General features: G+C 45.6%; 1 protein-coding gene across 16 annotated transcripts in view; it reads right to left on the reverse strand.

The window, feature by feature from the left end:
- Positions 1-16287, reverse strand: part of MPDZ (multiple PDZ domain crumbs cell polarity complex component) — a 112565-nt gene that overhangs the window by 84334 nt on the left and 11944 nt on the right. For all 16 annotated transcript variants that reach the window (XM_081176010.1, XM_081176014.1, XM_081176017.1 and 13 more), the window contains 2 exons: positions 13452-13536; positions 11884-12050 (listed from right to left, as the gene is read on the reverse strand). In XM_081176010.1, coding sequence (XP_081032136.1) covers positions 11884-12050; positions 13452-13467 — 183 coding nt within the window. In that variant the 5' untranslated portion in view covers positions 13468-13536. Of the gene's footprint in view, positions 1-11883; positions 12051-13451; positions 13537-16287 lie in introns of those variants that run through there.

Raw genomic sequence — 16287 nt, forward strand, 5'->3', positions numbered from 1 at the left:
AATAGAAAAAGCCCTCACGTAAACCAACATTGGAGGATTATCACGCCCTTAATGATACGACACATGTTCAAAACAGAGTTAAAACACTACAGAAGTCATGAAACAAACCAATGGAACACTGTATGATAAATGCTGTACACACTGGTGGCTTAAGAGTCAACTGTAATTGAAATTTAGTATAACCACACATTGGCTTTCTTAGTGGCAGTTAATAAGTTATCTTGGTGGGGGGACATGAGGGCACAGAAAATGGCATGTAGACGATAAGATTTTTAGAAGGAAAACAATAAAGGGGTTTTTGGCAATAGTTTGAGAAGAAATACAGTATAAGGAAGTGGTGGACAGAGAAACCTGAGCTGGAATGGCATAAAATTTATAACCAAAGACTAGAAAACGTAAGTGAACATTACCAATTGCTTTACCACATAGACTGAGAAAAATATGCACTGGGTGTTGGACAAAGACTGAAGGTGTGGATCCTCAAATGCAGATTTGAAGCCTATCTAGTGGTCTCACTCATTAATAAAGAAATATTGGGAAAAAGTAATCAGATTAATCACACTAATGACCCTTTAGGTTATACCATTAAATCCTTGGACAATTTGATTGGGCTATCTAGATGGTCACATTAAACAACAAATAACTGGTGTGGAATTTATTAACTGTTGTCAATCTGTCAGTAGCTCAAATATGCAACAACAAGCAACCACTTATGATAAAAGAATAGCAGAAATGGTTTGAAATGGTCCAACTGCATCAAAGAAAACAAAAAAGGGAAAATTTTAGAAGTAAATTACTTCTGTAGATTGAAGATATAAAAAACAGATATGGTATGGCTACAGATAACTATAATAGCTTTTCCCAATTATTTCTGATATATGAACAGAATGTTATATATTTATGTACTTGTGTTAGGTATGTCTGGGGTCCCAAACCGTAGTGCGTCTGCATTTAATATTCATATTGATTTTCAAATATATTTTCATTGCTTCTTTTATTTCTTATACAGTAGTGCCCCGCAAGACGAATGCCTCGCAAGACAAAAAACTCGCTAGACGAAAGGTTTTTTCGTCCGCGATTTGCCTCGCAAGACGAATTCCCCTATGGGCTTGCTTCGCAAGACGAAAGCCCATAGGGAAATCTCCGGGGACCTCTTTTAAATGCTAGCGGTGGGGAGCAAAGCCTTTCCCCCCCCCTCCGGCCTTCAGAAGAGGTCCAGGAAGGCTGGCGGGGGCCAAAAGGCTTTGCTCCCCAGCGCCAGCATTTTAAAAGCAGTCCGGCATAGCAGGGAAGCGCTTCCTGCTATCCCGGACGGCTTTTGAAGGCAGGAGAGATCCGCGAAGCCTGGGCGCGCTGCGCGCAGGCTTCGGCATGCCGGCAAGTCTCCGCCAGCAGCGGCAGAGCTGCCGCTGCTGGCAGAGAGATCCGCGAAGCCTGGGCGCGCTGCGCGCAGGCTTCTGCATGCCGGCAAGTCTCCGCCAGCAGCGGCAACGCTGCCGCTGCTGGGGGAGAGATCTGCGAAGCCTGGGCATGCCGGCAAGTCTCCGCCAGCAGCGGCAACGCTGCCGCTGCTGGGGGAGAGATCTGGGAGGCCTGGGCGCGCTGCGCGCAGGCTTCGGCATGCCGGCAAGTCTCCGCCAGCAGCGGCAACGCTGCCGCTGCTGGGGGAGAGATCTGCGAAGCCTGGGCATGCCGGCAAGTCTCCGCCAGCAGCGGCAACGCTGCCGCTGCTGGGGGAGAGATCTGCGAGGCCTGGGCGCGCTGCGCGCAGGCTTCTGCATGCCGGCAAGTCTCCGCCAGCAGCGGCAACGCTGCCGCTGCTGGGGGAGAGATCTGCGAAGCCTGGGCATGCCGGCAAGTCTCCGCCAGCAGCGGCAACGCTGCCGCTGCTGGGGGAGAGATCTGCGAGGCCTGGGCGCGCTGCGCGCAGGCTTCGGCATGCCGGCAAGTCTCCGCCAGCAGCGGCAACGCTGCCGCTGCTGGGGGAGAGATCTGCGAAGCCTGGGCATGCCGGCAAGTCTCCGCCAGCAGCGGCAACGCTGCCGCTGCTGGGGGAGAGATCTGCGAAGCCTGGGCATGCCGGCAAGTCTCCGCCAGCAGCGGCAACGCTGCCGCTGCTGGGGGAGAGATCTGCGAGGCCTGGGCGCGCTGCGCGCAGGCTTCGGCATGCCGGCAAGTCTCCGCCAGCAGCGGCAACGCTGCCGCTGCTGGGGGAGAGATCTGCGAGGCCTGGGCGCGCTGCGCGCAGGCTTCGGCATGCCGGCAAGTCTCCGCCAGCAGCGGCAACGCTGCCGCTGCTGGGGGAGAGATCTGCGAAGCCTGGGCATGCCGGCAAGTCTCCGCCAGCAGCGGCAACGCTGCCGCTGCTGGGGGAGAGATCTGCGAGGCCTGGGCGCGCTGCGCGCAGGCTTCGGCATGCCGGCAAGTCTCCGCCAGCAGCGGCAACGCTGCCGCTGCTGGGGGAGAGATCTGCGAAGCCTGGGCATGCCGGCAAGTCTCCGCCAGCAGCGGCAACGCTGCCGCTGCTGGGGGAGAGATCTGCGAAGCCTGGGCATGCCGGCAAGTCTCCGCCAGCAGCGGCAACGCTGCCGCTGCTGGGGGAGAGATCTGCGAGGCCTGGGCGCGCTGCGCGCAGGCTTCGGCATGCCGGCAAGTCTCCGCCAGCAGCGGCAACGCTGCCGCTGCTGGGGGAGAGATCTGCGAGGCCTGGGCGCCCTGCTGCCCCACCTGGCCCCGCCGCCCCACTTCGGAAAGGTGTTCCGAAGTGGGGCGCGGGGGCGGGGACACCTGGCCCCGCTGCCCCACTTCAGAAAGCTGTTCCGAAGTGGGGCGGGGGGGCAGGGACACCTGGCCCCGCCGCCCCACTTTGGAAAGGTGTTCCGAAGTGGGGCGCGGGGGCGGGGACACCTGGCCCCGCCGCCCCACTTCAGAAAGCTGTTCCGAAGTGGGGCGGGGGGGGCAGGGACACCTGGCCCCGCCGCCCCACTTTGGAAAGGTGTTCCGAAGTGGGGCGCGGGGGCGGGGACACCTGGCCCCGCCGCCCCACTTCAGAAAGCTGTTCCGAAGTGGGGCGGGGGGGCAGGGACACCTTCTGAAGGCGGGCAGGGGGCGAAAGTCTTTGTCCCCCCTGCCTGCCTTCCCAGGGGCTTTTAAATCGCCCCGGACAGCGGAGAAGTCCTCCGCTGTCCGGAGCGATTTTAAAATGCCGCCCGCCAGCATTTTAAGATCGCCCCGCACAGCGGAGAAGTCCTCCGCTGTCCCAGGGTTTTTTAAAATGCTGGGGGTGGGAAGAAAAGCCCTTGTCCCCCCCCCCCCAGCCTTCAGAAGAGGTCCGGGGACAGACTGTCCCCGGACCTGGCCTGAAGGTGGTTTCCCTAGGAACGCATTAATTGATTTTCAATGCATTCCTATGGGAAACCGTGCATCGCAAGACGAAAAACCCGCAAGACGAAGAGAATTGCGGAACGAATTAATTTCGTCTTGCGAGGCACCACTGTATTACACTTTCCTTTATTACCATTTGAATTCTATGGAACATAAGAAATAAAAGAAGCAATAAAATTACAATTAGAAATCACACAGCATCTAGCACAACACATTACAAATGCTATAGCCAGCAGAAACTAGCTGAAAGAAGCAGTGGTCCGTAGGATTATTTCTAAACTTTGGGGAATATAGCACCAGGAGAAGATCTTAGACATAACAAACGAAACATTTGGATAGATCATTCTATAGCAGCCTAAGGGCTATTTTGGGTGCATCCACTGTCAAAAGACAGAATGCTGGAAAATATGGCTTAATGTTCTCATAAGAAAAACAAAGGCCATCTTTCTTGGAATATAAAATGGGGACAGGCTTCAATGCTTTTAACAAATCACAGCTCTTGGAAGCTCATCAAACTATTACTTCTCCCCTCTCTTAGGGAACAACATAGCATGCTTCTGCTAATGCAATGAAACTGCTTTAGAAAGAAAATATTTCTCTCTTACTACCCTTCCAAAGGTAGAATGGGAAAAAGTCAAAGTGAATCAATGATTTTTAAAATATATATATTAAAAAATGGATTGTTTTAATTTAAATTGGATTTTGTTTTAATTTAAATCAATCTTTTTAATTTAAATTGGATTTTTAAAACAAAATGCTTTTGGAGGAAAAAAATCTTTCTAAAGATAGTTTTCTATTTAAGTTACATTATAGTCCAAAGGCCATCGGGAAATAAGGATTTGTTTTAAGTTTTTCATGTGTGCTGAAACTCAGTCTAAGTTTTTTAAAAAAAGTTTAACCACATCAGTTAACAAACTTGGATACATATACTATAATGTTATTGTTTGAGTCAAATTGTTTAAATTGTTATTAAGGAAATGATTATTTTTCTCCTTCCAATATACAGCAGAAAAGTTGTCCAAATATAAACAGATAACTTATTAAACCTCACAATAATTTCATAATTATCTGTGTATGTATTTATAACAGTATAACCAAATCAGTAATTTTTGATATAACTGTAAAAACTATTCCGAAAAATTATTATTCCAAAAATGAAACCTTCATCTGGTTGTAAATATTAAGATTATACCAGCAGGAATGCCTTTCTGTAAAATAAAATAAAAAAGATTTAAATCAAGTCTTACTGACTAATGATTTAAATCGTGATTTAAATCAAATCCACCCTAGAAAAAGTGGAGCACAGCTTCCTAGTATGCCTTTAGATCAGCTGCAGAAGAGAAGAATGAAAACATAACCTTAATTCATCTAATTCAAGATTCTAAGACTTCTTGCTGTTGTTTTAATAACGCTTTAGTATAGACTATGGTAGAGTTCTGATGTTTTATTGACTACTAACTCATCCATAGTAATTGATAGTGGCACTCCACTCTAATGATCTTTATTCTTAAAGCTAATTAAAGAAATTGAGTTGCATGTTCAAAGGGGATTAGCTTAATGTGAAAAGACTATGTCAGACAAAGTGGCTTCTGGTTACTGCATTACAGAGCAGCAGAGGGGGTGGGTAAAACCAAACCAAACACAAAAACGAGAGAGTAACTCAGGTGTACGGGGGAAAAAATATTTTAGCCACTGTGAATCCAATTGGCCGATAGTAAACAATTTAAGTGGCATGACAGCTTCAAGTCATGCAGAATGACACTCTTGTATAAATACCTGTTCAGTGAATACACCAATTGTTTCTGTAACACGTTCCAACATTCAGTGTGTCCTACATGTCTGGCCTCTTCCACAACCACCCTGTGAGGGCTGAGACACAGCGACTTGCCCAAAGCTAGCACATGAACGTCACAGTCATATAAGTATCTGAATCTTGACCTACTGTACTACTCTGGCTCCAGCTAGGATTAGCGCCTTTCCCTCAAGAAATCCCCAACAGCTTTAGAAATGAGCAGGAACGGAACACATGCCATTTTTCTCTGCACAGGGATACAGTGATGGGAAAGATGGTCTGATTAATTTCTGCCTGTTAAATTCACCAGTTCAGGGCAAAGGGCCTTCTGTCAAGGAAAAGGTGGCATTCCCTACTCTCAAACTGATTCTTCCTGGCCCTATTCTCATGCACTTGGAGTCACGGGCACCAGAACCACACAGCTACAGCTTACGTGTGAATACCTAGAAGGGACACGGGTTAAACCACAGAGCCTAAGGCTTGCAGATCAGAAGGGCAGCGGTTCGAATCGCCGCGACAGGGTGAGCTCCCGTTGCTTGGTCCCTGCTCTTGCCAACCTAGTAGTTTGAAAGCATGTCAAAGTGCAAATAATTAGGGAAGGTAAACAGCATTTCCGTGCGCTGTTCTGGTTCGCCAGAAGCAGCTTAGTCATGCTGGCCACATGACCTGGTAGCTGTACACCAGCTCCCTCGGCCAATAAAGTGAGATGAGCGCCACAACCCCAGAGTCATTTGTGACTGGACCTAATGGTCAGGGGTCCCTATACCTGTACCTTTTTACCTAGAAAGTAAAGTAAAGGTAAAGGACCCCTGGACGGTTAAGTCCAGTCAAAGACGACTACGGGATGCAGCACTCATCTCGCTTCAGGCCGAGGGAGCCGGCGTTTGTCCCCAGACAGCTTTCCGGGTTATGTGGCCAACATGACTAAACCACTTCTGGTGCAACGGGACACTGTGATGAGTGCCAGAGCGCACAGAAACGCTGTTTACCTTCCCGCTACAGCGGTACCTATTTATCTACTCATTTTTGAACTGGTAGGTTGGCAGGGCATTATGGGAAATGATATATGGTGACATTAAAAAAAAAGAAGATGTTTAAAGTAAGCCCAAAAAACCTGACACTGCTAGGGACAGAAATTCCAAAAAAGCTTGCTAAGTTGTTTATGTACCGTATTTTTCGCCCCATAAGACGCACCGGCCCATAAGACGCACCTAGATTTTTTGGGGGGAAATAAAGGGAAAAAAATTATTTCCCCCCCAGGTGCGCTGCGCTACACCAGGAGCTTGGGGCGTGCTGAGCTCAGCGCGCCCCAAGCTTCTGCGTGCCGGCAAGCAGTCCGCTAGCCCTGGGAGAGCTGCGGGGCTCTCCCAGGGCTAGCGGATCGCTGCGCTACACCAGGAGCTTGGGGCGTGCTGAGCTCAGAGCGCCCCAAGCTTCTGCGTGCGCGCAAGCAGTCCGTTGCCGCCCCAAGCCTCGCGCACCCGACAGGAGGTCCCACCGGGTGCGCGAGGCTTGGGGCGGCAGCGGACTGCTTGCGCACACCTAGAAGCTTGGGGCGTGCTGAGCTCAGCGCGCCCCAAGCTTCTGCGTGCGCGCAAGCAGTCCGCTGCCGCCCCAAGCCTCGCGCACCCGGCAGGAGGTCCCACCGGGTGCGCGAGGCTTGGGGCGGCAGCAGACTGCTTGCGCGCACTTAGAAGCTTGGGGCGTGCTGAGCTCAGCGCGCCCCAAGCTTCTAGGTGCGCGCAAGCAGTCCGCTAGCCTTGGGAGAGCTGCGGGGCTCTCCCAGGGCTAGCGGATTGCTGCGCTACACCAGGAGCTTGGGGCGTGCTGAGCTCAGCGCGCCCCAAGCTTCTAGGTGCGCGCAAGCAGTCCGCTGCCGCCCCAAGCCTCGCGCACCCGGTGGGACCTCCTGCCGGGCGCGCGAGGCTTGCAGGCATTCGCCCCATAAGACGCACCCCGATTTCCCCTTCATTTTTGGAGGGGAAAAAGTGCGTCTTATGGGGCGAAAAATACGGTATGTAATTAAAGCAACTAGCATCCTTTACACTCAAAAATGGAAAAAGGAAGAAGTTCCTCCTCAAGAAGAATGGATAAGCAAAGTTATGGACTATGTCAAATCAACAAAGCTAACAGCTAAAATAAGAGAATCAACTGATGATTTTTTGTTTTTGTTTTTGGAAGAATGGAAGCCCTTTCCAGATTATTTGAACCAATATTCTAATTTGAAGAACCCATGAGCAGGATTTGAATTATGAGTAACAGAAAGAATTAGAGACTGTTGTATTACTATTTTTGTTTAAAAAAAGAAAAGAGGGAAAACAGGATGCAGCAAGAGGGGGATAAGAAAAACATATCAGAAAATGGGATGGGAAGTCAATAATATAAAAGAATATATTTTTAATATGTATTGGAATTGTAGGTGGAATTTCTGGAAATTTAATAAAATTAATTGGGGTGGGGGTGGGGTGGGGAGAGAAACGCAGGTGTGTGCTCATCCAGATTAAGTATTTCCACAGGAAACAATAGGACTCTCAGAGTGTGTGTATCTGCATGTGATTCAGTTCAGATGTGACATATTCTAAAGTAGCTCAGTGATCACTGCCACACAACAATAATGCCTTTTGTAGTTGTAAGTCATATTTTTCATTGCATATAAACTGTTCTGCTTCACAATAAAAAAAGCCACCGTTAACTGCATGATGAGGTAGCTTTATAGCAAAGTGATTATGTATGTACTGTATGAAAGGAGCATAGCTTTGTTCTATAAATTGCCTTAAGCTAATTTGCCACAATTGCCTTTCCTTTTACTGTATATAACATCTGCAATATTGGCATAATTTGGAAGGAAACAAAAAAAACCCCACCACCCTTCGAGGCCACAATATATGATAAAATGTACATTTGGGTAACTTTCATTGCAATCAAATGCTACTTTCTGTATTTTGCTTGAAATGTTACCCAATTAAAAAAAAATCTACTTCAGTTGCATTTATGGAATGTCAGCATTTTAGGCAACAAAATGAGAGTGAGCACTTATTTCAAAAACTTTTGCCTTAACTCGCACTGAAAGGAGCAAAGAGAAGGAGAGCAAGGGCAATAAAATTTAGGAGATCCCTGCTTGTTCTTTGTTCAATATGCATACTTTGGTAAAGCACTTCATCTGCAACCTACAGGAGCACAAGTTTTGCTAGTAAGGTGGAGCTAGGGTGTCAATGCATACAGGAACACATAAAGATGGGGTTGCTTTCTGTGCTTAAAATGGGCACTAACACACAGCACCACTTAACCTGAGCTCCTTTGTGCCAGGTTGCTGCTGCATATTGAGTTGGAGAGGGCAAGAGGTGAAGCAGTGATGAAGCTGGCATGCTGCAAGCACACCAGGAGAGCCAATCCAGTGCTCCTGCTGGTGCATTGGCACTGCACAAAACTTACTGCCTCCTCGCGCTCCCCTCTCCCTCACAGTATGCAGACACAACTCAGCTGAGGGGAGCTCAGGTAAGCGGCGCAGCCCCATTGCGCTGTCCACTGCTGAAAACAGGGATACTATGACCATGGTTGAATTTATTGCCTTATATGTATAAAGAAAACTATGCAATTGGACTACCTGATAAAATAGCAATGGAAGTTGCACAAAACTCTTGGAAATTTGAACTGGTCTCAGAACCTCGTTTATATTTCTTCTTTTCCAACTTAAAAAAGCTGATGGCAACAGTGGCTTCCATGAAAGGTTATGCCTCTAAGGAGTACCATATTTTTCCATGGATAACACGCCCCCATGTATAAGACTAATGCCATCTAGTGTCACATTTGTATAATGCTTGCAAAACGCACTTAAAACATGGTATTTGCAGCTGAGTCTTGTGTCCAGCACCTTCTACACTGACTGTTTATAATTTCCCCAAGGTGGAGAAGGTGCTTAGCACAGTGCCATGATTTTAACAGAGGACTTCTGACTTGTGATATCTTTCTCTGAGAGCTCAGTTTCTTAATTGAAGGAACGTTGGTACAGACATGGTTCTTAAAAGCAGGAAGCACTGAACCAAGAGCAATCTTGGCTGGGTAGAAAGACAATGGCAAAAGGATTTGGTGTGATCCACGCTGGATGGTTTGGTGTTCAGGGTAATTAAGTAGTTCTGCAATTTACAGAACAATCCTGTGCAGGTCTACTCAGAAATCAGTCCTGCGTTCAATGGGACTTAGACCCATGTAAGTAAGTGTGCATAATACCACAGCCTCAGGGTAACGTCAGAACTGCCTGCAACAGAACCAGTTGACCAGTTCTGCTGTTTTTCTTCACACATTTTTTCCCCAGTGGACTACAAGATAAGCTCCAGCACTTTTTTTTTTCCCAGCTGGGGCTGTGCACAGGCTACAAATCAAAGGAAGGAAAGCAAGCATAGTTACATCTCAATGCAACTCCGGTTGAAGCCACTACAGAAAGAAAGAAAGAAAGAAAGAAAGAAAGAAAGAAAGAAAGAAAGAAAGAAAGAAAGAAAGAAAGACTCTACTAAGGAAGTAGAAACAGGACTTAAAAGGGGTGCACGTGAAGACAGGCTAGACCCCTTACACTGCAGTCAGTAATTTTCCACCCTGCAAAATCTATCTTCAAACTTGTATGAAAAAAATTTGAAGAATGTCACCCAGCCAAGGAAAGGGATTTTTCTCATTAGCACAGCTTTGAGCTTTTCCAGTGGAGGAGGGGAAGCAAGCACTGTTGGAGCAAAGGCTGGATTGCCAGCACTGAGTGGTGGTTGTGGTTGTTTTTATTTGAATATTTAAATATTCCAAATTATAAACAAAAGCCAAATGAAGACTTAAGAAGTTCGTTATATCACAAGAGCAGAATTTATTTTTATTTCTTTTAGTTTTGTCGTTGCTCCCTTATCTTCAAACACCGGGCTTTTGCTATGGCATCAGACTTAGAAAAACGGACAGAGTGGGAATGCTCAGAGGGAAAATATGTGCTTGCTTTTAGCGTGCTGACATGCAAATGAGTGCTGAAGGCAAAGTACCAGTTTCTCTCTCTGAAAGAGAGAATTGATTCAGTTTGGTTTAGTCCCTAGCTGTTGGGATTTTCTTCCTACTTATCTTGCTTACTTTGCATTTTAAAATCCTCAACATAAGCAACAAATCTTGTTTATTTTAATGAAAAGGCTTACAAGGCAACCTATCAACAGGCATCTGAGCGCCGGTTATAAAACATCCACGCTTAAGTGAAATGTTCTAAACAAATAACTAAAAACTCCTTAAGCTTTGGTTCTTCCAGCCCTTTAGCACGCAGACAAGGAAGCTCCGTATCTCATCAAAAGAATTCTTTCCCAACTATGCCCAAAAATGCACGTTTTTGTTTTTTTAAAAAATACATAGCGCAGAAGAGCAAAGGCACTGTAATAATGATAACAGTGGGCTCAGAACGTAATAAGCCATATTATACGTGGATGAGCAAAGACGTTGTTGCTTCTAGCAAAAGGGAAAATAGAAGATTTTTATGTTTTCATTTCTTCAAAAGGTAGCTAATGGCTGAGATATGTAGCAGTAATACTAATGTTATAATAAATTTGTCATAACCCAGTCAGATGAGTGGGGTACAAAGAATAATGTTGTTGTTGTTGTTGTTGTTGTTGTTGTTGTTGTTGTTGTTGTTGTTGTTGTTGTTGTCGTCATACTCGCTTCAATGCACCAGATTTAATTAAATAAAACAGATGTGTGACAATTGCCTCTATATTTAAACTATGACCAGTACCTCACACATTTGTGTTCCACTCATTTGAGTGAAAACCAGGAATGTTAGACTACAAGTCTACACTCACCTAACTGAAGATCAGGCCCCTTGAACTCAATGGGATTTACTTCTGAGCGGGCATGTATAGTTCTGCACTGTTAGCAATTCATATTCCTTATGACAACTGCATTCCATTCTTATCACATTCCTGATAATGGCTGGAGTCAGGCCTTCATTACTAATGGTATGTTTTCACAGGCATGCGTCACATAACTCAAGGCAGGGCTTAACACCAGCATTCTTCTGTGTTGCACAAGTTAGCCAATGGTTGTAACGTTTTTAGCAACAATAATTTTATTGTTTTATCATTTATGCAAACCACTTTGAGGGCTTTGCGGTATCCAAATTTTGTGAAATAAATATAAATATTAATCTCACAATGTCAGCGCAAATATAAAACTTCTCTTTTATTTCCAACCAGTGGCGTAGTGTGGGGGTGCAGGGGGGGCCAGCCGCACTGGGCGCAACATCTGGGGGTTAGGGTTAGGGGGCGCAAATCCACGGGTTAGGGGGCGCAAATTACTTGCCTTGCCCCGGGTGCTGACAACCCACGCTACGCCACTGTTTCCAACAGCTAAAAATAAGGTCAAAGAATGAATCCCCACTACTCTCAGGCTAGTATGACAGAGGTTAAATGGCACCGTTCTTCACAAAACACCTTGGGGGAAATAGTGCGTGATACCAGTTATCCTAATTTCAGTAGTAATAGTATTCCTAAAGTTTACAGGTTATTACCTATAATCAGTATTCAGTGAGAAAACTGCATACATTAAGAATGCCAAACTTGCTAAGTTACAAGGAAATTTTTGGACATTTTTACTGTTTGGCATCTATTTTGCAAGCTGTTCAGAGTGTTATCAGATAAAAGGATTTGACAAAGTTGTATTGGCATTTCCTCTTTCCCCTGGAGATGGTACCATCCTACCTGATCTCTTGATTGTGGAAGAGAAGCCTGAAGGTTTAGGATTTGATTGAACAAAGGACTTTGCAGCACTGATTTCAGTAAACTCAGTTTCTCTTCATTTGCTGTATCACCTCGTTCCCGTAACTTAGCTTGCAGGCGTTCCACTGCCTGGAGGGCCCGGTGAGTATCTGAAAGAATATTCCCTATTACTTGGTACCCTTAATGTGCGTATATACTGTTAGGCATAGATGCCTACATGCTACTTTATCAGCTCTTAAAACAAGATGGAAATGTGGATGTCTCCACACACTTTTTTTAAACATCCGGTTTAGTGGAAATTGCATCCAACTGCCCTGTCACAGCACAACGCCAGCAGAATATGCATTTAATTAGACTTTTAACTGACTGCATTTTAGCTTTCTACAGTTAACCCATGGCCCAAATGGATTCTGATTTCCTGAATGGATTTTTATCAGGGAGCTAACACAAAATGATGGGTGCACCATTGTTTTGAAGCTCAGGAATGTATAGTCCTCCTTTCCATATGGCCCAATCGCTGATTGATGGATGCACCAATAACATGGTCCAATCATTCTCCTCTATCCATATATGGGAATGTCCTTCCAACCATACTACTTGAGACATGGCTTTGTTCCATACAAAATGCCTTTGAAGGCCGCTGTTTATTTTGTCTTGCCCTTTGGCCTTCTGTCCCAGATTGAGCCACATCTCTCTTCCCCATCCAGGGCCTGCTCACCTTGCTTCATTGTTCTACTATCTGCTTCAGGTGTTGGCTTAACTAATGAGATCAACTTCACCTCTTCCTTGGACACCAACACCCATCTGCAAGAGGCTATAGCTGAATATGCTCTACATGCAGATGGCTCCAGGTTCAATCTCTAGCTAAAAATTATCAGCTAACAGGCAGTGTTTGAAATAAGCCAAGCACCAGGTGCATTTTGCACCTGGCTATCGGTCACTTGCGACCCAATGAAGATGCCAGGGCGCCAGAATGTAACCTGGCATTTACACCATCTAGAGGTGCATCTTCACTTCACTTACCCCACCCCACTGCCATGCTTTAGGTTGTCAAAGTTCTTAACCTAGTTCAAGGTAGTCATCTGAGCTAGCCAGATGTTTAACTGAGAATCAATCGCAGTCAGTATATCATTTGAAAATAGAGACACTGGAGCCAGCTTGCCCCAAAATGGCAACTAGACATTCCACTTTGGCGAATGTAACCTTGGTTTAAGGAGCCATTTGTTTCTAACACTGCTAACAGGGCTGGTAAATAGCTCTGCCTAAGACCTTAGAGAGCTGCTCCTAGTCAAGAGTACTGTGCAAGATGGACCAGTGACCTCACTTGGCATAATACATCTTCATATAGATCTATAAGCATTTCTTGCCAGCAGTCTTAGACATTAATCTCCACCAGGACTTCATCTCAGTGAACTGTTTACCAATGAATGTCGCATGTATTTCTCCTGAATTTGGATAAACACGAGGAAACACAGTTCACCATAGCTCTTTAAAAAGAGAATGAAAAGGGTTTGTTAAGTATCTAAATGTGTTTTGGTATCATGTCTTACCTATTGTTTCAAACATGGCCTCCACTGGCTTGATTTATACTTCACCAAACAGCAGTCAGCAGCTCAAGGTCTTCTTACAAGAGAACTGTGGGAGGGAGAAAGATTTTAAACACACTAAGCTGTAAAAACAGGAATTTAATACTACTATGTCAGAACCATACCCCTGCCCCGACTGACTGATCTAGCAGAATCTCAATCAATCGCTTCTTATTTCTGTATTAGTTGTAGTCCAAAAAGTGAACAACAAGCTAATTAGATACCTCATCTCAAATGTTTGCACAGTTGTCATGTCACTGCAACACCACAGTGATGTTGTGTTGTAAGAGATTGAACTGGCACCTTGTCCTAAGCAATTTACTAGCACAGGCATACAACAATTGCTTCTTTTTATTTAAATGATAACAAACATCATGCTGCGGTATTCAAAGTGCAGGTTCTAAAACCCACTATGCAAACTCTCATGAAGATATGGAGGAAAAGAGGGGCAGAGAAAGTGGGGTGCTGCAGAAATATGTAGTTGTAGAAGCAATATGGATGCTTTTCTATGCTCCCCATAACCACTGGGCAACTTTTTTTTCTTCTTCTCATTTTTCACCAAAAGAAATAATTCAAGGGAAATTATACACAGCTGCAAAGACAAACAGAAAGTGCAACACACACATAATATAAAGAAAAGATCATCACTAATTAAGGCAGGGCAAGTCCCTGGATTTTGCAATTCTGTTACCTACAACACACCATCCCATGCTATTTTACTGAAACTTCAGCATTTCATTAAAAAGGTATGTATCCTGCAATTCTCCTCCAATAGCTGTGAGAATTCTTTTTTGTGCTTGAACGCATAATTTCCAACCAGAAGTTTCACCCGCTTCATTAAACCGGTCCTCTTAATATTTCACAAATCCATTTTCGATAAATACCTCGGGGGAACTATAAGGCTTACAGCATCAGATTAACAAACATGCGATGCCAAAGATAGAAGGTGCAGTAACAGGCTTTGCCTTGCAGCCCTTACTGCAGGCAATGGCATTTCTCAAGCCTTGCTGGAATTAACACTGACAACCAGGCCCCACGTGTTCATTAGGTAGGCTGGACTTTGCAGGGAAGCAACCTCCCATTGGGATGGAAGAGAGGAAGCTTTTGTGTGCGAGTGCCACGTTATCAATTTTACAGAGGCCAGCGAATGGCAAAAGGAACAGATTTGTAAGCTGAGCGCCCACACAAAGAGGAATGAACCATTCAGGCATTCACACTGAGATGCACATTGCCTTATACATACAGTCATACTTCCTTACCTGAGCCCCCATTATCAAATGAGAGGATGAAATTAGATATGAAGTGAGGTGTCCTACTTATACATCCCTAGGACTCTTCTAGACAGAGCTACACAATATTAGGGAAGTGTGTGTATATTTAGCATCTGTGATCACACCATGCAAACACAAAACTTGGTATCTGGTCATCCAGCAAGTTTCTGCTACCTTTTGTTGTTTTGTTTTAGAGGAAGCCTCTAGCCCTTCAGCTACAGAGATAAGTGATGGTGAGCTAAATAGCCGGAGACAGATGAATGACTGTGCACATCTTCTGAAGTTCAAAGGTAGAGCTGTTCTAGAAAGCACACAGGTGATCCAGAACAGAACTTCAGAGAATGAACAAAACTGCACAGGGAGGGGGGAAATGGACCAAAATCACCTCTTCCTTCCATTCAGAGGAACGTTCTGTGAACAGACCTCTGCTCACACATTTCTGGACCCAACCCACTGTAAATAAATTAAACCCACTGCAAGTAACACTTTGCCGGGATGTTCAAATGAATTCATACTATATATGAAAGTGAATCAACGTGCCTTTCCTTCAGGGAGATGCCCAAAAGCAACACAAACATTTTGTCTGCCTTGCCAATCACTCTTTTGTAGCGTAAAATGCTTTCATGTAAATATATTTGGGTTGGCAGCATCAAGCCCCATTCAAGTGTTTGATCAACATGATTAACCATTTCATGAAGGAGGGAGTGGAGCTGGGCCTGTGGCCACTAGCCCCACCCCCACCCCTATGCATATGCATATGCACAGCAGCGGAGTGTATGCCTGCACTGCCAGGGGTGGGCACATGAGGGCAGGCCGTGGCCAAGAAGAGCAGGTGGCAGCTTTGCCGCTCACTCTCCCGCTACTCTCTACTACCAGGTCAGGCCAGGTCAGACATGCCTCACCATGGCCGAGGTGCGATGCTCTCTGCCTTGAATGGGAACCCTGTGTGATCAGCAGGCTTCCGGCCCAATGTGGAGATGGAGGCTGCCCATGCAATACTGAATCCTGATCTCCATAAGCAGAACAGAACCCCAACGCATGGATGTTGTTGCATCACCAACAGAGATACAAGGTAAGTTTGGTACCAGAGAGAGCACCCTTACTTTCCTCCCTTATGCTAAAACCAATACATATTCTCAAGGACAGTACTGTTAATCCAGATGTTTCTCTAAACTAGAGTTTACGCCCTCTTTTTTTGGGGGGGGGGGCAACAGGTCCATCCTAGGTGATGTTTTAGATTTCAAAGGAAATATTCAGGATTTGGGGGTTTGTTTGTTTATTTATGGGGTTTTTTAGTGCAGACACAGAGAAGCTCAGACTTGGTCTCAGGTGCCGCAGCCCTGTGTGCCTATTTCCCCAGCTCAGTCTGGCAATGGTTCGGGCTGTCCTCTTTTTTTTTGCTCTTCAAGATATGACAACCCTACTCTAAACACAACTGAAATCTCATAAGTTTTCACAGCCTCTTTTTTTCATTCTCACTCCCACGCAGCTCGACTCACATTTTAGAAACCTTTCTGTGCATGAGTATT

Source organism: Podarcis bocagei (assembly GCF_964188305.1).
Source record: "Podarcis bocagei genome assembly, chromosome: 17".
Taxonomy (NCBI): Eukaryota; Metazoa; Chordata; class Lepidosauria; order Squamata; family Lacertidae; genus Podarcis; species Podarcis bocagei.